Source organism: Trachemys scripta, chromosome 2, assembly GCF_013100865.1.
Source record: "Trachemys scripta elegans isolate TJP31775 chromosome 2, CAS_Tse_1.0, whole genome shotgun sequence".
Classification (NCBI taxonomy): domain Eukaryota; kingdom Metazoa; phylum Chordata; order Testudines; family Emydidae; genus Trachemys; species Trachemys scripta.
Window position 1 is genome coordinate 1 of NC_048299.1, and position 25,483 is coordinate 25,483.

The window sequence follows — 25,483 nt, forward strand, 5'->3', positions numbered from 1 at the left end:
AGCTCTCTGACATCCAGCCCTGCTCCCAGAACTCCTTGGACCTGGGGGCTATGCATCCGAAGAAGTGAGGTTTTTACCCACGAAAGCTGATGCCCAAATAAATCTGTTAGTCTTTAAGGTGCCACCAGACTCTTTGTTGTTTTTGTAGATACAGACTAACACCCCCTGATACTGGGGGCTGATGGGGCATTGTGCTAAACGAATCGTAACGAATAACGAAGTGATCCCACTGGCCGAGTTCGAAACGTCCTGAGTTCTGGGGGCTCTGCCTCTTCCCGGGGACCTGCGAATGTTTTTTAAACTGGTTTGTTGTGGCCTCTGCGTCTTTATGATGCACAAAGGAGATTTGTACGTTATTGTTCTGCTTGTTTTTCTGTTGGAACGAGGGGCTGGTCTCCCTGGGGGTCTCTGGCTGACCGGAGAGCGCCCAGACTGACTGCCCGAGTGGGGAGCGCTGAGCCTTGGGGTGAGCGTAGGGTAATAAACCAGACCGACCTGCTAGATCGGGATTAGAGGTGCCCTGCGAGCGAAGCCCTGCTAAGAAGGGGGCAGTGGCTATTTAAAACACGGTGGAGTCTGTTTTGTGGTGCCGGCACCTGTTTAACTCCAATGCCCAAGGAAGACTTGCGAGAAAAGCTCTCTGAGCTAAAGTTTGGCTCAGTGCCACCTGCCCTCCCAGGAGAGGCTGAGAAGCTCATGCCACGTTTCTCAGTCCACCCAAAGATCAGGGAAGAGGAGACTTGATATTCCTGATGTAGCTGTAAGGTAAAAAACAAGCAGACCCCTGCCCCCTTCCTGTTCTGTTCTAGTCTCTCTGCCCTTTATGCATCATGAGAAAGGGCAGAAGTCCAATTTTTTCCGCTTTGCAGATTTGCACCTTTAAGTTTAGCCCGAGTGAGCCTGCTGCGAACTCTCTCCCCTGGGATCTCTCCCTCCCCTGCAGCTGCATGTTCTCATCAAGACACCGGCCGGGCGGGTCTGCGTGCCGGCCGGGCGGGTCTGCGTGCCGGCCGGGTAGATCAGGAGCTACTCTCAGCCAGGCACAGACCAGGGCTGGACGCGGTAATTGGCAGTATTACGGTGACGCTCTAATGGCCCTAGATCAGGGTCCCATTTTGGTGGGCTCTGGATATACCCAGAGTCAGAGATAGCCCCGCCCCCAGGTGCTTATAGGCAAATCTAAATAACCCAGACAAAGGTAGGGAGGAGGTAAGAGTTAACCTCCCATTTGGCCACTGGAGATACTAAGTGACACACCCAGGGTCACACGGGGAGTCTGTGGCAGAACCAGGCACTGCCTGAGGTCCCCTGAGCGCCAGCCCACCCCGTGCCCACCAGGCCAGCCTTCCTGAGCAGTTGCCCCACCCCTCATAGGACAAGCTTAGGACACCCCCAGGCTTGAAGCCACATGGGGCTGGTTCGCAGAAGATCAGAGATAGAACCTATCTCGGGGAAGGTAAAGGGAGGTGACTCAACCGGCCGTGGGGCCCTAGGCTGTGGGGTGAGTGGGGCAGCTTGGAGGACGTGACCATGTACGGTGCCCACAGACTCCCCTCCCGCCTGCCCCCATTGAGGATGGTGGATAAAGATGCCACTGAATCCGTAGGTCCCGAATGGGGACTCTTCTTGTGTTTCAGGCCCTGGTGTCGTTCGAGGACGTGGCGGTCTATTTCTCCCCGGAGGAGTGGGCGGCGTTAGCCGAATGGCAGCGGGAGCTGTACCGGGACGTGATGATGGAGAATTACGAGCTCATTGCCTCGCTGGGTGAGGATCAGACCCTGTTAGAGTCTGTGAAAGGCCCTGGCCGGTGCCAGAGTGGGATGAAATCCAACCCGAGGGAGACCCTCTAGCCAGTCTCAGACCGCGCCTCTCGGGCAGTGAGTGAGCTCTGTGCATGGTCCAGGTACGGCCCAGCCCCATGCCAGCCCTTTTCAAGGGAACGTTGAAATCCTGCAGGGCACCCACATGTCCCTTCAGACATGCCTGGGAAACGGGCTGAACCGCTCTGTCCCCTCCACCGGGCCCAGGGGCTGCAGGTACCTCCCATCCCTCGGCAGCTGCCTCTCCCAGCGGGGGTGAGGAATTCAAACCCGCTCCAGGTCCCGTGGGCTGCACCTCACAGGGCGGCTCCGGTTCACACACTGCTGTTACGTGTGGACACAGCACTGCGGGAGCTGGGCACATCCCAGTCAGTAGCCCCCCGTGTGTCCCTGCCCCAAGGGGTTTGCAGTCAGAACGAAGAGCCCCCGTGACAGCATCTCCCACTCACATCTGACGCGTTGCAAATCGCCTCTTCCTGGGGCGGACACAGGAAACCCAGACTGTGGGTCTCTCCCCATGCCCAGGTTCTGCAGGCCCCAAACCGGAAATGATCTGTAAAATGGAGCGAGGGGAAGAGCCACACGCCACCGCTCCCCAGGGCGAGAGGGACAGAGGAATCCTGGACGCCCCCAGCACAGGTGAGCGGCACCGATTCCCCCTCCCTGCAAACTGCTCAGAGACAAAAGAGCAGAAACGTTGTGCAACGTTCAGTCCCTGTCCCGGGGGCAGATGAGCAGAGGGGGACTCAGGCCTGCGCTGGCCGATCAGTATCCCCAAGAGACATTCATGCAGCAGGGGCCTGGGCCAGGCCCCTCTGCTAGGGCTAAAAGGGGGCTGGGGGTAGGAGTGCCGGTGCCAGCTCTCTGCCGCTCACGGCGGCTGTCTGCCTGCTCTGTGCTGCGGGGGCAGAGCAGGGCAGCGAGGGTGGCCCCCGATCACCCTGGGCTCCTTGCTCTGCAATGAGATCTGCGGCAAGGCCGTTCCTGCAGGGAGATCGGGCACACGGTCAGGGAGCTCACTGATCTACCATTCGTTACCCACGCCCTGTGTGCCATTCCAGGTCGTATCCCCGAGGGGGAGCGTGCCGTGACCACACACACCTCAGCCTGTGCCCTGAATCTCTGCCCCGCATTTGCCGCAGAGCGGGCACCGGCAGAGACACTGCCCTGTCTCTAAAGCCCAGCCCCCCCCTAAACTCACTCCACAGTGCGGCGCGGGAGCAGAGGTGTGGCTACGGGCGCTGTGTGAACCCAGGGCCGGTGGGAATCGGCAAAGGCGTGTGATGTTAACGCTCGTTGGCACCAGCGGAGCGTCCGGCCTCCCCCAGCCCCTTCCCAGGGTGTAACTGTTTGGCTTGGTCTGTCCAACAGCTGGCTGGGGAAGGTGTGTCAAGGAGGAGCTGTCTGTGGAGGGCTACAACGACCAGTGGGTGCCACACACGTCGCTGGCCGGGGGAGCCGAGGGGTTTGTGCTGGAATATCCTGCCCTGTGGTGCGAGGTGAAGCAGAGGGACCTGGCGGGAGACGCCCCCCAGCAATCCCCGGAGTGGGAGGGGAGGGACGGTGCGTTCCTGGGCGGCACACTGGCCATGATCCACCCGGGGAGCGAGGGCCCCCTCATCTGCTGCGAGTGCGGGAAGAGCTTTGATGACGAGGCCTCACTGAGCGCCCACCAGCGCCTGCACCCGGGCGCCGGGCCCCACGAGTGCCGGGCCTGCGGGAAGAGCTTCCGTCACCGCCGCAACCTCTTGACCCACAAGAAGCGGCGGGGGAAGAGCCGGCACGCCTGCACCGAGTGCGGGAAAAGCTTCTGCCTCAAGGGCGACCTGCTGCGGCACCGGGCGGGGCACGCGGGCGAGGGCGGGCACGCCTGCAGCCTGTGCGGGGAGAGTTTCCGCCACAAGAGGAACCTGCTGGCCCACAGGAAGGAGCACGTCGGGGACACGCCCCACCGGTGCCCCGAGTGCGGGCAGAGCTTCGGCGACCCGGCCAGCCTGGCCCAGCACGAGGCGGCGCACCGCGAGGAGAGGCCCTTCGTCTGCGCCCGCTGCGACCGCAGCTTCAGCTGGAAGGAGAGCCTGATGATCCACCAGCGCAGCCACCCGCAGGAGCGCTCCCACAAGTGCGCCGACTGCGGCCGCAGCTTCAGCCGCAACGGGAACCTCCTCATGCACCAGCGGGTGCACACCGGGGAGCGGCCCTACGCCTGCCCCGAGTGCGACCGCACCTTCTGCAACAAGGCCAACCTCATGGCCCACCGGAAGCTGCACCGGCGCTTCAAGCCCTACGCCTGCACCCAGTGCGGGAGGAGCTTCAGCTTCAAGACCAAGCTGCTCCTCCATCAGAGGGCCCACGGGGACGAGCAGTAGCCCCCGGCCGCTCTGTCTCCTGCAGGCTGCGGCCGGGCCTGGCAGGCTGCGCGGGCTCTGCCGTTGCTAAGGGCCGGGGGCGAAACTCGCCCCTGGGCAGAGGGCTGGGGCGAGGCCTAGGCGTTGTCTCAGCCCTGGGGTCCCGTGGGCCATGGAGCAAGACCCCAGCCTTTGAGGGGAAGCTCTGCTGTCTTGCAGAGCCCTGGGTGGGTCACTCTGGGGGGGTTCTGCCGTTGCTAAGGATGGGGGTGAAATTCACCCCAGGGCTGAGGGCTGGCGCGCATGCAGGACTCAAGCGGTGTCGAGGCCTTGCCAGCCAGCCCTCTCCCGGGGTGAATTTCACTGCTCGGCAGTATATTGCAGTGCGTCCGTATTGTAAGGCGTCAGACTCGCCCTGGGCCTGGCCGCCCTGAGAGCTACATCCCCCTCCTCAAATGGCAGTCCCACGGCGCGCCAGTGGGCGTCCTGAGCCCCCCCCCAGTTACCCAGCCCACCGTAGGCGGTGATGGGCTTAGAGAGTCGTAGCAGCGAAGGCCAGAAGAGATTGTTCTGACCATCCGGTCTGGCCTCCTGCTTCACCCAGAGCAGAGAATCTCACCTGGCGTTCCTGCAGCCCCCTCCGAAGGACCATTGGGCAGTTTCTGAGAGAGGTCAGGGCACTAGCCAAAGCCTTGGGTTCATGTCCCTGCTCTGCTACAGATTTCTGGGTGACCTTGGGCATGTCCCTTAGCCTTTCAGGGCCTCTCTGCCCCAGCTGTGCAATGGGGATACCAGCCTGCCCTGCCCATGGGGGGTGGGGTGGGGATAAATACAGTAATGGGGCGCCCAGATAGCATGGTGACGGTGGCCAGATAAATGGATGGATTGTCTGGTTTGCCTCGGCATAGCCCGGGCTGTAGAAGTTCACCCCCTATTCCCACGGTTGCGCGTGAGGTTCCGTTAGCTGCTGTTCCCGGTGTGACTGGTTCTCCCCATAGAACCGGCCCTGTGGGGCACGTCACAGCACGCTGGCTGCACTGGGCGGGGCGCCCGCCCTGGTGGTTTCACCACAGCCCTGTACCCGGGTCCGCTCACATTATAACTGTGCAGGGATTGGAAATGCTCTGCAGCTCCAGAGCAGTTCAGGGCTGCCCCCTGTCGCAGCAGAGGGGTGTGTGGGGGAGGGTTCCCCACAGGTTCTGGGGGTGGGGAAGAGCGTGAACTCTGTGCAGAGTTCGGGGCAGATATACCCCTCCAGGCCAGGCTGCAGTAGTGGAGCGAGGTGACCTATGTTCATAGTGGCCACCCTCCTTCAGGGAGAAACTGCACAGCGTTGTGTGTCCTGGCTCCACACACCCCGAATGTGCAGAGGTTTCCTGAGGCCCTGTGGAGCGGAAGTGGCCATCTGCCTTCCAGAATTCCCCCCCCGATGGGGGCCAGCGCTGCAAGTCGGGTTGAAATTGCAAGGACAGTTCCCATTCTGCGTGGAACCCATTCCTGGCAGGCCACCTCCATGGTGCTGGGGACACAAATTCCTGTTTGTTTCAACAGACAGAACGACTTGGGCACCTCGTGTAAATCTGGCTGCAAACAGACCATTACCTGGGGATTTGCAGGTCCTGCCATAGATGGAGTTATTGCTTGCTTGGGGCTCTCCACAGAACGCTATCTGCAAACCGTTCCTGCCGGCTTCCCCACTCTGGTCTCCTATCATGTCAAGCTAAGGAGGTACTCCCCACAACGCACAGTCAACCTGTGGAACTCCTTGCCAGGGGATGTTGTGAAGGCTAAAACTATAACGGTTCAGAAAAGAACTAGACCAGTTCCTGGAGGATCGGTCCATCAGTGGCTATCAGCCGAGATGGTCAGGGACACCACACCATGATCTGAGTGTCCCTAAATCTCCGACTGCCAGCAGCTGGGAGTGGACGCCAAGGGATGGATCACTCAATACACTGCCCTGTCTGGTTCATTCCCTCTGGAGCACCTGGCATTGGCCACTGTCGGAAGACAGGATCCTGGGCTAGATGGACCATTGGTCTGACCCGGCCTGGCCGCTTTGATGCCATCCCCTACCCCTTCTGCCCCACCGATGATGCCAGCTTTGACTGCCTACTTGTCTGCTTCTCAGCCGTTCTCTCCTTGACCTCCTACACGATTGCAGCCCCCTCCCTGGACTGATCTCTGAGGCCATCCCTCCCCCACCCCCCCGCATGTCTCTCCTCCAGGCCGGGTCATGCCTCCAGGACCGTGGCCAGCTAACAGCGGCGAGGGGGCGGGGGCAGTTGGGTGTAGTCCATGTGTATTTATTCAGTTCCCCACCCTTTGTATGTTTACGTGAGGCCCCGAGCTGTCAGCTCCTTGGAGCTGGGCCTGCATCTCCCTGGCCATGCAGGTGATGCCTTGCAGGCTGTGGGCCCTGCAGTAACCCAGATACTGCATTATAACAACTCCAGGGGCTCTGGCCACGTGTCCTGGGCAGAGCTGAGCCACGGGGCTGGTGTCAGGTGGGGCGTCGCCGCGGTAGCTATTTCCTGTTACTGGGTAACCTCAGGGTAATGAATAAACATGTCGTGAGTCGGAGTCAGTGATATTGGCTCCTTGAGTTCAAGGCCGAACTCCCTCTGTGCAGTTGAATCATCGGTTCTGGGTTTCTAGAGCTCAAGTCAAACCATCAGTGAGGAACTTTTCCTGTGAGACTCACTCAGCAGTTTCCTTCCACCTGCCCTTGGACACACTCGGCCTCTTCTTCCCGGGGAGGTTTCATTCATTGGGAACTGGCCCCTCTGCTCCGCAGCTTAACTGCAACCCTCTCCGGTGCTAGGACTCCTTCCGGGAGCCCCCGAGTCCTGCCTGAGACCAGGGTGGCCACGCTTCCCTCTGCTGAATACCGGACACCCGGGGAAATGACTCGTATTCAAGCGAGTTCAATGGCCATCGATCAGACTGTGCAGGACAAACATTCACATTAAGTATCAGAGGGGAGCTGTGCTAGTCGGGATCTGTAAAAAAACAACAGAGAGTCCTGTGGCACCTTATAGACTAACAGATGTAGTGGAGCATGAGCTTTCGTGGGTGAATACCCACTTCGTCAGACGCGTGTAGTGGACATTTCCATTATGCTCCAATACTTCTGTTATTCACATTAACATCAAGCTGTCTGAGCCCGTTAAAAAGAAATACTGTGGCGTTGGAGTCTTTTTATTTACCTTCTTCTCTTGAAGGTTTCAGGGTTCACACAGGAGGGGGGCCACCCCCCGACACCCCCTCCCACACCCCGACCCACACCCAGAGGGAGAGGTGACACACACACTTGCATACTTGATAGCAGCCTTCAACTACCTGAAGGGGGTGTCCAAAGAGGATGGAGCTCGGCTGTTCTCAGTGGTGGCAGATGACAGAACAAGGAGCAATGGTCTCAAGTTGCAGTGGGGGAGGTTTAGGCTGGATATTAGGAAAAACTATTTCACTAGGAGGGTGGTGAAGCACTGGACTGGGTTACCCAGGGAGGTGGTGGAAGCTCCATCTTTAGAGGTTTTTAAGGCCTGGCTTGACAAAGCCCTGGCTGGGATGATTTAGTTGGGGTTGGTCCTGCTTTGAGCAGGGGGTTGGACTAGATGCCTCCTGAGGTCCCTTCCAACCCTGATAGTCTGTGTTTCTATGATCCACCTCTCACGTGGGGCGGGAGGGGGAGATGTGTGACTGACCAATCCAACCATCCCTGCCTGGTGCTCTCTGCCCTCCATGCCTGCCCGCCTCTCCTGGGTCCTGGCTCCATATCTTCCCAAGGCAACGTGTGTGTGGGGTGGGGGGGAAGGATGAGCCCACACACACACACACTTGTGCGTCCCCCGCCCCGACTTCTGCCACGCTTCACACCAGAATGTGGCCAGCAGCAGCCCTCCGGCCCTGTGCAAGAGGGACGGGAAGGGAGCTGCTTCCAGCCGCAGGGGCTGGGGGGGAGTGGGGGGAAGGATGAGCTGGCCTGTGGCTTTGCAGAGCTCATCTCTTCTGCCCCTGCTCCCCTGTGGCTGGAAGCAGCTTGGCCCTTCCTGGCCACACCGTGTGGAAAGGCAGCTAAACCCCCAGGCTGCTGCTGGCCATGGACGTCACCCAGCGCCTCCTGTCCCCTGGCTACAGCATGGGCAGGAAGGGGTTAAGCCCTAGGGATGCATTGTGCACCAGGGCCCCTGACTGCAGGGGTGTCAGTGAACAGGCCGGAGGGGTGGCTCAGCGGGGAGAGTGCTAGGGGACGGAGCAGCCCCGTGCTCCCGGGGCCAGGACCCAGGGTGGGGGCCTAGGGGGTGAAGAGGGGCTAAGCCCCTCCCCAGGGGGCTGCTGGGGAGCCAGCAAGTTCAGGGCATGAACAGGCTGGAAATCACTGCCCCCCCCCCCCGAGCTTAGCTGAGGGGTGGGGAGGCTGCCCCGTGCCAGCGCTGTGCAGGGCTTTGGCACATGCAGGGCTCGGCCCCTCCTGGGCAGCGCCCTGGGCCGGAGGGACTTGGGCTTTCCCAGGCGCTGGCCCAGCCAGAGGCCGGGGGGAGGAAGGAACCTGCCGGCCAGGCTGTGGGTGAGCTGAGCGCTCCGTCCAGGGGCTGGTTCTCTGCACGCGCTGGGAGCAGGACGCGTCCTGCCGGGGGGTATGGAGGAGCAGCAGGGCTGGGGGGTGAAGGGGCGAAGCAGGGCGAGGGCAGCGAGAGGGGAGCACATAAAGGGCCGACGGGTCGGCAGCAGAGGCGACACATGGCCGGCCTCTGCCTGGCGCCTGCCAGCGCTCGCCAGCCACCGCAGCTCGCAGCCAGCCCTGGTCGGAAACGGGCCGGCGGGCGGGGCCCTGCTGGCCGAGAGCCGGCCCACAGCAGGGGCTGACGGACCGGCAGGGAGAGGGGCCGGCCCCTCTTGCTGCAGCTTCGTCCCGCCTTGCACACCCACCAGCCTTGCACACCCACCCCCATCGTCAGCCACTGCACCCCCCCACTCACTGCTGGTGGGCGGGCAGCTGGCGAGCAGGGACCTGCCAGCACCAAGGGGGGAGACAGAAAACACGGGACAATTTGCCCGTTTTTAAGGAAGTCAGGGCCCCAGCAGGTGGCTGAAATACGGGACTGTCCCTTTATAAACAGGACTTCTGGTCACCTACTGACACCTGCTGCTGGGCCGACTCCTCTCTGGCTCCCTGAGGAGCCTGGTCCGGTGCGGGGCTGACGGCGTCTTGCTGTTGGGAGTCCAGCTGCCCTGCCACCTCCTGGCCTGGCTGGATTCCCTCCGGGGTCCTGCCGCGGAGCCGGCTTCTCCCCAGCCCTGGCGTTCCTGGCAGGACGGGCCCCCTTGGGCCAGAGGAATCTTGGGGCCGCTCAGATTCCCTGGGAAGCGGAGCCGGCGCCCGTCTGGAGGCACCTTTCTAACGCTGCCCTTCCTGAGGACCCAGCAGGTTACAAAGAGGGAGAAAGAGGCTTAGGACGTCTGGCTGAGCTGGGTCCCCTGGGGACTCTCTCTCCCCAATGCCACGTAGCGCCGATCGGTGGGCGTGGGAGCGATTTCGTCTCTGCACGCTGCAGGGCTCTGCGCAGAGGCTTGGAGTAAGAGCCAGAAAACTGGATCTTCACCCCGGCCAGGACACAAGTGCTAATAGTCAGCGCCAACCCCCCCTGGCATCAACGCAACGGTGAGACGGGCCCGACGGGCTCACGCAGGGAATTTCAGAGGCGAAGGCTGAACACGCCACCCTTAGCACACGGCTCAGACGTCTGCCGTGTGTTTGTGGCTGTGCGGGTTAGGTGGATCCTAGATTGCAGGACGGGGAAGGAGCAGGGGGCAGCCGGCTGAGCCCAGATCAGTAGGAAGGGGAAGGCCGCAGACGCCCTGAGAGGCAGGGACAGGAAGTTTGTGTCTGATTCCTGAAGGGACCATTGTGACTGATCGTGGGATCTGCACAGCACAGAACCTCACCCAGCAACACCCGGGCATCGAGGGCAGCAACTCGGGGTTGAGCTCGTGGTTAGAAAGCGAGTCAGGCTTTGCCTACACTACACGGCGTTTAGTGACGCAGCCGGGCAGAGTAAATGCTGTTTGTCGGCAATACTTCCACCCCCTACGAGTGGGTTCGTGTTGTCAAATGGCCGTGGAGACAACGCGTAAGTCTCTACTGAAAGGCTCCAAGGGATGGAGACTCAGCACACCCCTGCCCAATGGCTAGGTGCCCTGGCTGTGAAACATTTGCCTCTTGTTGCCCGTGTGAATTGCGTGATTCCAGCGGAGGGACGCAGAGAGGGCGCGATACGGGCAGAGCAGCTGGCCAGGGGGATGAGCTCGCTGCAGTGTTTTGGTGCTTGCCAGCCCAGCGCCGTCAGAGCCAACCGCCAAGTGGAAACGTTGACACCCCCAGGAGGGCCCCGTGCTGTGGACCAGTGGTCTGATGATCCATTTCTCAACTGTCAGTTCTTCTTCCACCACCAATGGCTAGCCGCTAAGGAAACAGGCAGTTCTGCTGGGCGGCTGGCCAGGTGTGAATCCGTTGGCACATAACCCTCCAGAGACTAATGCTACGCTAGCGATTTCCTGTTCTCTAGAGGGGCCGGTTGTCATCAGCTCCCACTCGCAGGTTACAGAGCTCAGGGAGGTCTCTGTAGTTGGGAAATTATTCATCAGCTTTCAAATAGCAGCCTCCCCAGTCAGCGTGAAACGCTAGGACGGGAGCAGAGAGCTGAGCCTTGAGCTGGCATCAGGGTCCCGGGTATCACACACCACTGGCAGCTCCTCTTGCCATGAGCAGTGGCCCAGGGTTGCTCCCGCCCGGCAGAGTCCACGTGTCACACAATTCTCCGGGATGGGCGTCCCTGGTAAATAGTGCAGCTTTATAAAGTCGCTCTGGAAGCGACTGAAAAACACCGGGGCTTACCCTGCTGCCCCATCACACTGTGCGGCACCCTGCAGCCTGACTAGCCCCGACGCGCCAGCGACTAGTGGGAATCAGGCACCACAATGGTACGTGACCGTAGTAGGACGAGCGCCTGAGACATACGCCCTTGCACCAGAGGCCTGGTCTGAGGCAGGCCCTGCTCGCAGAGTCTGGCAAGACCAGGGCGGACATTGCAGAAACACACGTTGCTAAGGAGTCACCGAGGACTGACGCAAACACATCCCGAAACAACAAACGTAAAACCGTACAGTGCACGTAACGGCCAGGGCAGTAAACATGGCTTAAACAAAGGCCGCACTCTTGGCCAGTGCATCCGGGATGTGGTCGTTGGGCGGTTCGCTCCAGGGCTGCCGTGCCAGCTGCCTGTGCAGGGCTGGGGCGGCACAGAGGGAACCCACACGCAGCCAAACATCTATCACCACCTAACCACGGGGACATGGGGCAACACCCCACTAAGCGCCCGGTGCTGGCTGGGCTTCATGTGCATCTGCTGTGCCCGGCTCCGTCAGATGCCACGTGGCTGCAGAGCCAACGCCAATGAGGCGGGGGGCAAAGGTCAGCCTGATACCAGCCGGGCGCATGGTACTTGCTGATGCCAACAGGGAGCGGAGGGCGCTGGACGGTGATGCAGCTTGTGCTAGCCGGAGCCTTTGGTGCAGTGCAACGCTCCCGCTCACCCCTTGCTATGTAACTTAGAGCTGCCTTTGTTTCATGCTCTGCTCTGGACCCGCTGGGGAGCGCCCGCTGGCAGCCTTGGGCTCCTGTTGCCATCTGGATGTTCTCTTGCACGTGCCCAGCTGCTGTGCGGGTCCCCAGGGGCCACTTAGCTTCACTGAAACCAAATTCAGCGGAGAGACGAGGCCCATGCTGCGCCCAGGGAGGGCGAGTAACCATCGGCGCACACTGCCAAGGGACGTGGCTGCCCGTCTGGGAGGTGCCTTAGCCAACACACACGTTGCTGGGCTCAGAACAGGTGACCCTGGCCTGTGCTGGACAGGCTGTCGGACGGGATGGTCTCGTCTGGCTTTAATCTCCATCAGTGACTGGCCACTGCTTAGTGCAAAGCACGGGGCAGTTGTGCACAGCACACCTTGTTCAGCAGCTTCGCAGCCTAGGATGGGAGGATCCGGTTCAAAGGTTATAAGCCAAATGCTGCCTTCCTTCTCCTGCTGCTGCCTCATTCCCCCTCCGGCTTCCCCCCGCTTGTGATTTAGACGGTTTTAAGACGGTTAAAATTATTCCTGACCACCATGATTCCAAACCCAAATCTGGGCGGGGGAGAGGGTGATGTGGACTCGCTGGACAGTAGGCGAGGAGAAGGGGCCCACCTGAGACGTGGTGGTTCTCAGGGTGGCTGGAGGGTTCGTGGCCGTTCCCACTCAGCCGCCGTGCCCTGNCTGCGATCTGTGGCTGTCAGGCCCCCTGGAGTATTGGCCCCGAGCCCCCCCAGGAACTGGGACTCGGCGGTGCTTCTCTGTTTGCAGCTGGACAATGCTGTGATCAGGCCCGTCACAGGTAATGGCCAGGCCTGGCCCAAGCACCTTCCTCTGCTCGGCCCTGGTGGCCGATGAGCCAGGAGCGCCGGAACGGGGTGTGTGTGTGTGTGTGTGTGCTAGGGGGCCATAGCCCTGTGACGTTATGAGTGTAATTTAATATCTCATTGGAAGCTGACAGGGCCAGAAAGAGTTAATTAACTCACAGACTGTCCTGACATGGCCGAACTTTAGAGACTGGTTAGGAAGATCTGTAAATGAACAGAGCTGTGAAATGCAAGTCTGCATTGTTAGAGAGCGAAGGGGAGATGTTTGCTCAGGGCTTGTGATGTAAGCAAACAAGTCTTGTCTATTGCTATAGCTTTGATTCAAAGATCAAAAAAGGAATATTAACATTTGTGATGATACTTGAGGAAAATTGTATTATTGTCTCTATGTCTCTTTGAAGGTTGTGGTAACCTGTATCTGAACTGTTTAATGGATAAATGACCCTGTGCTAATTGCCAGGATGTTNAGAAGCTGTTTTGTGCTGGTTGGTAAATCTAAGTATTGGAAGATCCACCAGCGTTTGGGGTTTGTCTGCCCCGTTCTGTTTGCAGTTCACCCTGATTGAGTGACCTCAGCTGGGTTCCCATAGGCAGCATTGTCACAGGCCCCATCACTTTTTACTGGCCGTAAGGGCAAGAGGGGGGCGGGGGCGGGAGGTGGCGGATCGGAGCGAGCGGGAGACGGGGTCTCGGGGGGAAGAGGTGGTGTGGGAGCAGAGTCTCGGGGGGGAAGAGGTGGCGTGGGAGTAGGGTCTCAGGGGGAAGAGGTAGCATGGGATTAGGGTCTCGGGGGGAAGAGGCAGCATGGGAGCAGGGTCTTGGGGGAAGAGGCGGCGTGGGAGCAGGGTCTCAGGGGGGGAAATGGGTGGCGTAAGGGTGGGGGCTCAGGGGGAAGAGGCAGCGTGGGAGCAGGGCCTTACGGGGAAGAAGCGGCGTGGGAGCAAGGGTTCGGGGGTGGGAAGAGGCAGTGTGGGTGTGACAATGCGGTTCTGGTGGAACCCAACCGAGAGTGCCAACTCAGGACAAATTGCCAAAACAGGGCAGTTACAGCCCAAGGCTGGGGCTTTTCCACCTCTAAGGCAAACCAAACCAGCCAGACCAAGACTTCGGTCTCACCCCACTGGCTAACCGCAAGTCTCACAAGCAATCTCCTTAGACACTCCAGTTTCCCAGTATTACCACCAGTGCCACACGTTATGGGGACAAATGGTTATAAAAACCAATACCCCAGTAAAAGAAAAAGGTTCTCCTGATCCCAAAGGACCAAGCCCCAGACCCAGGTCAATGTACAAGTCAGACCTCACCCACAAATCACGCTACTGCCAATCCTTTAGAATCTAAAATCTAAAGGTCCATTCATAAAAGGAAAAAGATAGAGATGAGAGTTAGAATTGGCCAAATGGAATCAATTACATACAGTAATGGCAAAGCTCTTGGTTCAGGCCTGCAGCCGCGATGGAATAAACTGCAGGTTCAAATCAAGTCTCTGGAATACATCCCCAGCTGGGATGGGTCATTCAGTCCCTTGTTCAGAGCTTCAGTTTGTAGCAAAGTCCCTCCAGAGGTAAGAAGCAGGATTGAAGACAAGATGGAGATCAGGCATCAGCCTTATATAGTCTTTTCCAGGTGTAAGAATACCTCTTTGTTCTTAGTGTGGAAAATTACAGCAAGATGGAGCCTGGAGTCACATGGGCCAGTCCCTGCATACTTTGCTGAGTTACAAGGCGTATCTGCCTTCTCTCAATGGGTCCATTGTATAGCTGATGGTCCTTAATGGGCCATCAAGCAGGCTAGGCAGAGCTAATCTCAGCTTGTCTGGGATGTCACCCAGAAGCATAGCATAAGTTTGCCATACAGATAGTATAGAGCCAATATTCATAACTTCGACTACAAAACTGATACACACATATAGACAGCATAATCATAACCAGTAAACCATAACCTTGTCCTAGACACCCCATTTGACCCCCTTTATACAAGATTTGGGTGCCACTACAGGACCTTGGTTGCAACAATGATCTATACGGTCCCAGTTTATGTCAATAACATCACAGTGGGAACAGGGTATTAGGGGTAAGAGGCGGCATGGGAGCAGGGGCTCGGGGGTGGGAAGAGGCAGCGTGGGAACAGGGTATTAGGGGTAAGAGGCGGTGTGGGGGCAGGGTCTTTGGGGGAAGAGGCGGCATGGGAGCAGAGTCTCAGGGGAAGAGGCGACGTGGGAACAGGGTCTCGGGGGGAATGGGTGGCGTGAGGGTGGGGGCTTGGGGAGAAGGTGGCATGGGGAGAAGGTGGCATGGGGGCGGGGCCTCAGGGGCCATGGGCAGCACAGGGGCAGGGCCACGATTCGGGCTTTTAGGGGGCTTCCTCCACTCCTGCCCCGAGCCCCGCCCTTGTTCCCAGGCAGGGGGTGCCTGTGAGGCGCACCAGGGTGCTGGGTGGGCAACTGAGGCAGGGCTGCCAGGTGATGAGCTCAAGGCACTCGGCGGGCCACCCTGTCGGAGGGGGTCGGTGGGGACTGGCTGTGCACCTGCCTGGCCCAGGTCCCTGCTGAGGCGAGGGCCATGCATGCCCCACGGTGCCCCTCTCCCTGACGGACCCGTGTTAATAGTTGGCTCACAGCCGCGCCGGGTGCTTAGCCCACCTGGCTCTCAGCCTTTTCCCTGCTGGGGGCTCTGGTTCTGGCCTGCTGTCTGGATCCTTGGCCTCCGTTGGGCTCTCTGGTGTGGGGCCTGCTCTGGCTCCCTGGTCAGTCTCCTGGGGGTCCCGCTTTGGCCAGCTGCTGGGTGAGGCAGGGCTGGGCACTGAGCCTCCCCTTTCCCTGCCAGCCAGTTTGTGTCCCTGACCCCTCGACGCTGCCTCTCACAGGAACAAAGGGCTGAAAGGGCCTCCTGCCTCGGGAGGCCACCACAGCATCTCCACCTGTTCAGGGGCCCTCTCGCAGCCAGTAGGTTTCTTGCCCCCGCTACTCCTGGGGGGGGGGGGGGCTGTTCCAGAGCCTCACTCCTCTGACTGACTGTTAGAAACCTTCTCATTTCCAGCCTGAATTCACCCCCATTTGTTCTGGTGCTAGCCTCGTCTCTGAGAGTCAACTGCTTTTCTCCAAGCCAAGCTCCCAGTCTCCTCTCAGAAGACAGGCTCTCCACGCCCCCAGCCCGTCTCTGCAGCGGTCCCCGTTTGGATTCCTCTTTCCTGAACACGGGTGACGAGAACTGCACGCAGCGCTCCAGCGGAGGTCTCACCGGTGCCTTGTACAACGGCATTAACATGTCTCCATCGCTACGGGAACTGCCAGGCCCGATGCAGCCTAGGGTCGCCTTTGCCTTATGCACAGCCACATCACAGGTGCCGCAGAGTCATCCTGGGATGGACTGATAGACAGAGCCACAGATTCACAGATCACAAGGCCAGACGGACCCATTGTGATCATCTGGTCTGGCTTCCTGTGTAGCTCAGGCCAGAGAGCTACTCAAAGTAATTCCTAGAGCAGAGCTTTTAGGAAAACATCCCGTCTTGATTTAAAAACGGCCAGTGACGGAGAATCCACCAGCATCCTTGGTAAATTGTTCCTGTGGTTAATTACCCTCACTGCTAAACCCAGGGTTGTGAGTTCAATCCTTGAGGGGGCCATTTAGGGATCTGGGGGGGAAAATCTGTCAGGGACAGTACTTGGTCCTGCTGTGAAGGCAGGGGGCTGGACTCAATGACCTTTCAAGGTCCCTTCCAGTTCTAGGAGATAGGTATATCTCCATATTCTATAGATGTATTATGTATCCAGTGAGGAGGGGGCCCCGCGCTAGCTGCTGTGCTAAGACATGGCAAGAGATGGCCCTAAAGGGCTGGCACTCGAAGGCAAGATGAACCACAGGGCGTAACAAGCAAAGCGGGAAGAGGAGAAACGCCAGCCCAGGTAGGTGCAGAACTGGATTTGACGGAATTACGTAATATACGCAGGATAGCCACGCGCTCGGTAACGTCACCAATCCAAATCCCGGAGCAGCCTCCAGCAGCTCCCATGGAGAATGGGCTTCACCATGCACGAGTCACGCGACCGTTGCAAACAAACGCCAATCAAACCTTTATCCCGCCCCGGGCAGCCCCGATACACAGACGTGCCCTGCTGCAGAGGAACGTTTGCACGCACTGTACGGCACATGGATTGCACCCGCCTTCCTGAACATGGGGCCCCGAAAGGTTCAAGCCGCCAGACTCTGCCCCCGGGCCGGGCGGCAGGAGTCCCTGCCTCACCTACATCTAAACTTTCCAAACCAGTCACAGCATGAGAGCGGGGCGGTGAGATTCTGGTCTAATCGGTAGGATTGAGAATCCTGCGATAACTTCCTCAAAGCCAGCTGGCACCCGGCCCCTGAAAGCCCCAGCCAGTAGCAGAACCAGTTCTTTCCCTCTGGCTGCCCCCAGCCAGGACAGCGCCAGGTTTGAGCCCAGAGACCCAGCACCTCCGCAGCCTTCGTGCCAGTGACCAAACCACCGGCTGAGACTTGGGGTTTGCGCCCTGGCCCCATCCCAGGGCAGGCTGTGTGTTTCTGCACATGCTCTAAGACAGGGGTTCTCGACCCACTTGTCATGTTTATGGCCCATCGTGACCCAGGAAATAGTCTGGGGGTGGAGGCCCCGGGGCAGAGCCATAACTAGGCATTTTAGTGCTCAGGCTGGGGGAGCAGATTTGCACCCCCTACCAGAGGAGACATGCGGGGGTCACTTGCCCCCCCCCCGATTTTTTGGTTGCATCTCCCCCAACCCAGACAGGCTGGGTGGCCTGGTGAGGTGAGTCGGGGGGTGGAGGTGATGTTCCCTCCCCGTGTGGGGCTGGCCTGAGCCACCTGGTGTCACCAGCTGAGTTACCCCTGCGGCTCTGCGCCGTGGACAGCTGCCCTGCTCGCCCCGCCCGGTAACAGCCCTGCCCTAGGGTGGTTTTGGTCACATCCTGCCTCCGCGGGGGTTGGGTCCTGCCCAGCACTCACCCCACAGTGCCGGCTCCTGCAGCCCCCGTGCTGTGGGGCTGGGCTCTGCGCTGCGGGCGTTCCAAACTCGGGGGCTGCAGCATCACTTACGTCTGGCCCCGCCCCCACGACTGGACCAAAGCTGTGCGAGTGGAGCGGTGACCTGGCTCGGGGGGTTGCGGGGCTACTCGCTCACATTTGGCCTACCTGGACCCCGGTCATATTGACGCCTGGGCCAGACCTGAGCGGCGCTGGGACCCCGGAGGCTGCCGTGCCTAGAGCAGGGAGGTGAGCCCAGCCAGCGCCGTGGGTCAGGAGCTGCCACACGACCCTTGGAAACATTCTGGCGGTGACCCAATGTTGGGTCCGGGACTCAGGCTTGCACTAAGCAGAACCCAGCGCCCCGCAGCCTGCCCAGCACATGGGGTCAGTGCTACAGCCCCTGGCTGGAAGGGTCTTGCTGTCATTGGGATCCAATAACTAAAGGTGACTGGATACCTCTTCCTTTCCTCTCCCCGCCCTCCCGCCTGTCTGCATCATCCCTCCCCGGCCTCTGCTCATCACCCAGGCCTGCAAGTGCTCTAGGCTAGGGCAAGGCCTGTCTCCTTGCTCCTGTCTGTACAGCCCCTAGCACCGGGACCCGCACGTGGGACTGGGGCCGGAATAGGACAAATTCGAAGCACTGCTGACACTGATTGTTCTGTGCCCTGGGAAGGGGACCCTGAGCCATACATGTCTCTGCAAAGCAGCATGAAAACCCAGCCAGCCCCAGCAGCAGGAGACTGAGCGGGCCGGACCATGGGCGCAGCGACCCTGCCCTGCCTTCCACCCGGCACCGCCTGCGAGAGGCCGGGTCTGTTCACACCGGGTTATTTCTAATCCGGTTTGGAGAGTCTGGGCTCAGCGGGGCGGGGGGCTGCAGAGCTCAGGCCGGCTCCGCAGCCTCTCGGTCCCGCAGCGCAGGCCGGACACAGGAGGTCCCGGCGCTGGGGCAGCGGGGAGGGAGCGGGGCGCAGACTCCGGTGCCAAACCGGAGCCGGAGGCTCGGCCCCGCCCGCGGCTGCTGGGAGCTGGGAGCTGTAGTTTTCCTCCCGGCCCCAGCCCGGGGGAATCCGAGTGCCCCGCGGCCGGGATCCCGGCGCCCCCAGCCCGGCGCTGCGCGGGGAACCCTGCGCCCTGGCCCCGCGTCCCGGCGAGGTGCGCGCGTCCTGCGCCCCTGTTGCGCCCCGGCGCAGCTCGTGTCCACGCGCGGACTACGGCTCCCAGGATGCAGCGGGCGCGGAGCCCTTTGTCTCTGCCCCTGCCGCGGCCGATCGGGCCGGAGAAGTTCCCGAGTCGGCGGCCATAGGGGAGCCGGGCGCAGCGCAGCGGGTGAGTGCCCGGGCTCCGGCTCCCTGCGCGGGGCGCGCCCTGGGGAGCCCCCGGCTGGGCTGTGCGCACCGAGCCGCTCTCCCGGCGGGGCTGCCGGGGATCTGTGGGGCGGAGCCGCTCCCCCCCCCCGCAAATGGGCCCCTCGCCTGCTCCCCCCGGGGCTTGCAAGTGCCGTGGGCTCTGCCGGGGGGGGGGACCTGAATCTTCGCCGCCCGCGCCCCACCGCGGCCGCAGAGCCCTTCCCGGGGGGGCACGTTTGGCCCGACTCGCCCCTGGCCGCACGGGGGGTGCACGGGCTGGGCCGGGGGCCAGGACAAGGCACCGCCCGGAGCACAATGGCTGGGCCGCAGCGCTGCACGCGGGGGTCCCCGGGCTCCCCCGCTATCCGCTACCAGCGCTTCCCATGTTCCCCATCCCCCGGGCACCGCCCTGGAGGGGATCTTTGGAGAGGGGGAAATGGTGATTTGTGTTTAACTGTAGTTGAGACTGGGGGCAAAAGGGGATGGGCCAGAAACCCTCCGCTGGTGGAAATCGGACCAGCTCCATCCATGGCAGCCAAGCTCCCTGGATCGACACCAGCGGAGGATCTGGCCCTGGTCCTGCAATTGGATCTGCCGGCGGGGATCCAGTTGCCGGATCGGGGCCTTATTTTCCGTCCCTGAACTCCCTTGTCGCCTCCGGGCACCCTAGCCTGGCAAGTGCTTGGAGCAGGGGGTGGGACTAGTTACCCCCCCGAGGTCCCTCCCAACCCTGCTATTGTGGAGAGGGTAGAAGAGGAGGTAGCAAGAGGTGCATGTGACAGTAATAGTCTCTCTCCCTCTGGAAATCCTCCCCTATCTGCTTCCCTGTTCTGCGGGGCTGCGTCCTCGGCCGGCAGGCTCCAGGCCTGGCCAGTCACCGTGGGAGGGCGATAAAGAAGGTTTGGGTCTCGATTGGACATAACACCGAGAGGGATGATGATAAACGGAGGGGGGAGGCCATACTGCCAGCAGCCTCATGTGATCAAAAATCATGAGTCAGGCTGCAAAGCATCATGGGATTGGCGAGAGGCTTTTAAACCTTGGGTTTGTTTGATTTGCTTCCTACCCTTTACGGTGTCTTTGCTTCACATTGCCAAGCTTCTCTTCACAATCCGTGAAAGCGGAGAGTCTCCTGACTCCGACGGCTGGGGCTTTAAACAAACACGGTGATAGACTCACGAGAGGTGGCAACCCTGGGGAGGGGAGAGCCCCGCAGAGAGCGGCCATGGGATGGCTGGGCAGGTGGCGAGCTGTGTGTGTGTTTACACTGGGGATTACAGCCATCTGCAGCTGGGTAAACGCTGTCCACTGCTGTTAGCACCAGTGCCGTTTGCCCGTCGTGTAGACGGTGACTTCTCCAACTTTGGCCATCAAGGGGTTGTCTCACACGAGGGTTTAAACAGGGCCAGAGACTATCGCCGAGTGTGCAAAAGGATCACCTTTCAGTGCTGCCGTGTCCTCTTGCTCCCCTGCCCCTGTTCGTCTGTTTCAGCCCCTTGCTGTCTCTGGTCCTGCACTTCGGCCCTGCTCCCACAACTTGCTGTGAAACAGCTGCCTTGCGTGGGGCTCCGTGCGGGCCCAGAGGTCAGGACGGGCTGCAGTATCGGGGTCCTAGGGACTGAGCCATCTGGCGCGGGGACCGGGTTCTTGTTTCGCAGAGCGCCCTGCACCAGAAACTGCAAAGAGAATAACAATGTACTAATGGCCTGTGCTAACCGGTACAGACATGGCCCGACAATTCCCCCTTTTCTTTACGTTGTTTTTTAAAATGATGCTGTTAAAATGTGGGGCGTGCCCAGGATAAAGGCAGAGGTGGAGAGCAGCCCTAGACCTTTCGGAGTCACAGAATCAAAGAGTTTAAGGCCGGAAGAGACAACGCGATCGGCTGGTCTGATGTTGTGTGCCGCACAGGCCAGCAGCGCCCCCCAGCACCCACGCACTGACCCCAACGGCGAGATCAGACCAGAGCATCGCAGCCCACGGGAGACGAGAGCCTTGGAGGGGCCCCAGTGCCCGTGTGCACCGCAGTGTCAGGGAAATGCTGATGTGAGACACCCCAATAATCCTGACAAGGGACCGGCCCCCACAGGCTGCAGAGAAAGGCAATGCGCCCCCTCCCCCGATGTGACTGGCAATCCGAGTTGGGGGGGGGAATTCTTCCCCACCCCACACATGGCGATGAGTTAAACCCCGAACATGTGGGCACGAACCAGGCAGCCCAGCAAGAGCGAGAACGCTTGGTGCCCCCTCAGCGCCCCGGCCCACCCCCGACATCCCGTCTCTAGCAGTGGCACCCCGATGCTTCAGAGGAAGGAGATTTACAAAAAAATGGAGGGGGCGGAACAACAACCGGCAAACCCCGAATCCATAGATGCGCATCTCTCCCCGTGCGAACGACACTGTGTGGGGAGGGAGGCGAGCGGAATCCAGCCCTTACGTTGCAAACTCCCAGGGGCAAGAACAGTCACTGGATCGATGTGTCTGGAAAGCTCCTAGCTCCCGCCTCTGGCGCCGTGTAAACACTCGTCGTAAATGAGCAAAAGATGGAGCTTTCCTTGCGCTGCAACAGCGACCTCTCGGGGCCGGCGCTGTGCCCGGTGGGGAGCGGGGAACGGGGTGCAGCTACTGTCCGTTTTTCCCTAGAGGAGTGGGCACGGTTAGCAGAACGGCTGCCGGAGCTTTACAGGGCAGGAGGCAGGAGAGAGACAAGCTCGTGGCTTCACTGGGTAAAGATAAGAATGGCTGGAATCTGTGAAATGCTCCACTTGGCTTCAGATCAGGACTAATTTTAACCCCCCAGTTCGAGTGTGTGTCTCTCACCCGCTGCATTTACCAGCTGGAGGCCTAGTCCTGCCTTCCAGGATTGCACAGACAATCCAGGAAGTTTTGGGAAAGGGTAGGGGACAATTTCCTGGTACAAGTGCTGGAGGAACCAACTAGGGGCAGAGCTCTTCTAGACCTGCTGCTCACAAACCGTGAAGAATTAGTAGGGGAAGCGAAAGTGGATGGGAACCTGGGAGGCAGTGACCATGAGATGGTCGAGTTCAGGATCCTGACACAAGGAGGAAGGGAGAGCAGCAGAATACGGACCCTGGACTTCAGAAAAGCAGACTTTGACTCCCTCAGGGAACAGATGGGCAGGATGCCCTGGGAGAATAACATGAAGGGGAAAGGGGTCCAGGAGAGCTGGCTGTATTTTAAAGAATCCTTATTGAGGTTGCAGGAACAAACCATCCCGATGTGTAGAAAGAACAGTAAATATGGCAGGCGACCAGCTTGGCTTAACAGTGAAATCCTTGCTGATCTTAAACACAAAAAAGAAGCTCACAAGAAGTGGAAGATTGGACAAATGACCAGGGAGGAGTATAAAAATATTGCTCAGGCATGCAGGAGTGAAATCAGGAAGGCCAAATCACACTTGGAGTTGCAGCTAGCAAGAGACGTTAAGAGTAACAAGAAGGGTTTCTTCAGGTATATTAGCAACAAGAAGAAAGTCAAGGAAAGTGTGGGCCCCTTAGTGAATGAGGGAGGCAACCTAGTGACCGAGGATGTGGAAAAAGCTAATGTACTCAATGATTTTTTTGCCTCTGTCTTCACGAACAAGGTCAACTCCCAGACTGCTGCACTGGGCAGCACAGCATGGGGAGGAGGTGACCAGCCCTCTGTGGAGAAAGAAGTGGTTCGGGACTATTTAGAAAAGCTGGACGAACACAAGCCCCTGGGGCCGGATGCGCTGCATCCGAGGGGGCTAAAGGAGTTGGCGGGTGAGATTGCAGAGCCATTGGCCATTATCTTTGAAAACTCAAGGCGATCGGGGGAGGTCCCGGATGACTGGAAAAAGGCCAATGTAGTGCCCATCTTTAAAAAAGGGAAGAAGGAGGATCCGGGGAACTACAGGCCAGTCAGCCTCACCTCAGTCCCTGGAAAAATCATGGAGCAGGTCCTCAAGGAATCAATTCTGAAGCACTTAGATGAGAGGAAAGTGATCAGGAACAGTCAGCATGGATTCACCAAGAGCAAGTGATGCCTGACTAACCTAATTGCCTTCTATGATGAGATAACTGGCTCTGTGGATGAGGGGAAAGCAGTGGAGGTGTAATTCCTTGACTTTAGCAAAGCTTTTGATACGGTCTCCCACAGTATTCTTGCTGCCAAGTTAAAGAAGTATGGGCTGGATGAATGGACTGTAAGGTGGATAGAAAGCTGGCTAGATCGTCGGGCTCAACCCGTAGTGATCAATGGCTCCATGTCTAGTTGGCTCCTGGTGCAGCCGGGCGAGTGTGTCAATCTCCGAGCTGTAGCCCCTGTTCTCTTGGCTGCTCTACCGGACACCCGTGTTCTTCTCACGTTCCTTCTGCTTTGCGTCACTGGCTGGCGCGAAGCAGAGCTCACTGGTGACTCTGGCACAGACCAGCACACAGGGTGGCAGCTAATTGGCAATAGTTCTAGCTTAGGCTGGCGGCGGGACCGTAAGCGAAGGACAAGGACGGCAGTAACATGCCCGCTGGAGTGCTCTGCTGGGGGTGCCTCTGAGATGGACGGGGTGCCTGGATTTATTTAATGGCTTTGTGAGTGACGTGGGAGGAGGGTGAACGCGGCGTGGGCTACATTCGCTGCTGTTGAACTGGGAGGGGTTGGAAAACCAGCAAGAAATGACACAAAGGGGCCTTTGAGATGCAAGTGTGGGAAGGGACCAGCAGAGCGTGAGTCCCGGTCTCTGGGCGGCTGGAAAGTCAGCATCCCGCGCCCTGAGTAGCCAGTCTCCTCTGGAGGGATGACGCGGTGAGGAGTGGCTCCCAAGGGCGTGGCAGGAGACGGGGAAATGCCCCAGGGAGTTCATCACTAACAAAGAGCTCGGGTGTTTCTGGTTTGTCTCCCGCGTGGCTGCCCGGCGCCCCAGGGAGCTCAGCGATGGCTGCGTGCCATGCGTTCAGGGAGGGGCAGGGACTGTAGTGCTGGGTCTGACTGTGGCCAGTTGTTTCAAAGGAAGGAGCAAGAACTCCGCTGGGAGCAGCGATGGGATAACGGGCCCTTGGGCAGTTCCCTCTACCTCCGTTAGCTGGAGGCTGGCTCCTACAGCCCACTGCAAACCCCTGCCCACTTCTGGTCTAACTGCCTCTTCCTGACCCCCGTCAGTGGCCAGTCCCGGGGAAGGGGGGCAGGGCAAGGAAGAGGGAGATCGTGTGGTGCCGGGGAAGGGGGGCAGGGGAAGGAAGAGGGAGATCGTGTGGTGCCGGGGGAAGGGGGGCAGGGGAAGGAACAGGGCGGGGAGCGGGAAGGTAGGAACTAGAGAGGGTTGAGCATAGCACAGGTTGTGGGCGTGGGCAGGGGAGACACTGGGGAGCACACGGCCCTGGGTTACTGGGATCCCAATGTGTGGGGAGTTCAAATCCTCACGCTGCAAACATGCCCCACGTCCTCACTGCCTGGCCTGAGCCCGTGGGCCGTGGAGAAAACGGGTCTCTGGTTAAAGGCAGATGCTGCCTGGGCGTTGGGTTATGGATCATTCNCCCCCCCGTGTCAGCTGGGTGGGGGCATGCCCCCCCCCCGAACTCCCCCTGCCGAGCCTCCGCCACAGCCCCCCACGCGAGCTCCCCTCCTGTTCCTGTGGAGATGGGCGGCCGCAGGGACGGCTGTGCGTGGGTGTCTCCTTCCAGCTCCTGGCGGAGGTGCCCAGAGCCTCACGCACAGGAGTGTGCGGGGCTGGGTGTGCGCCACAGCTGAGGGGCCCCACGCATGGGGAGCAATGGGTGCACGGAGCTGGGGGGGACTGGCCGTGGGGGGCAGCGTGATCGGACCCAGTGAGTGGCTGTGCCCAGGGCCCTGCAGAACGTGTGGCCAGCCCCGCTCAGGGTTCTGCTGCCCCACAGCCCAGGGCTCCGTATCGTCTGTCCCCGCGGCCGCCGTACGCGTCGAATAGCCGGGAGAGGCAAGTGGAGCTCCGGAGCCCTGTATGAGAGACCTCTGTGGGACCCAGAGCAGGGCCCTTAACCACTCGGTGGTCCCACCCCAGACTCCGGGGAACGACCAGCCCCTGGAGGGCAGCCTCCCCACACGGGATGGTCGGGGCCACAGTGGCCAGAGGCCAATGAAGACGACCACTAAAAGCAGCGTTTTATTGTCCTTACGCTGGAGATTGTCTGCTCCGTCCTCCAGGGCTGTCTCTGCGCCATGGCTCAGCCCGGCTAAACGCTGGTCAGGGCTGGCTGCGCCCAGCCCCCCTACGCCCCCCTGGAAAAGGAGGCGCAGACACTTCCCAGCCGGGCAAGGCCAGGCCCGGCCCTGCCCTCCAGCGCTCCCAGTCTAGGTGCAGGGAAGAGCCGAGGAGGCCGGCTGGGGGAGGCGGGGAGGGGATCAGGCGGTTAGCAGTTGGGCAATGTCTGCAGAGGAGGGTTAGAACCACAGGCACGTCCTGCCCTCGCGCTGCGGGTGACCCAGCTCTGCCCAGGAGCACAGCGTGCCCCGTCCCACTGGCACTGGCCCTGCCCCGCCCCAGGGCATGCAGGG

The 25,483-nt window shown here is 60.1% G+C and overlaps 1 protein-coding gene across 1 annotated transcript in view; it reads left to right on the forward strand.

Annotated features, from left to right (window-relative positions):
- Positions 1 to 112: 112 nt before the first annotated feature.
- LOC117871890 (zinc finger protein 260-like) overlaps positions 113 to 25,483 on the forward strand; it is a 29,701-nt gene continuing 4,330 nt past the window's right edge. Inside the window, exons 1-3 of the mRNA XM_034759691.1 lie at positions 113 to 1,764; positions 2,346 to 2,459; positions 3,192 to 4,164. Of these exons, the coding sequence (XP_034615582.1) occupies positions 1,614 to 1,764; positions 2,346 to 2,459; positions 3,192 to 4,164 (1,238 nt within the window). The 5' untranslated portion in view covers positions 113 to 1,613. The remainder of the gene's footprint in view (positions 1,765 to 2,345; positions 2,460 to 3,191; positions 4,165 to 25,483) is intronic.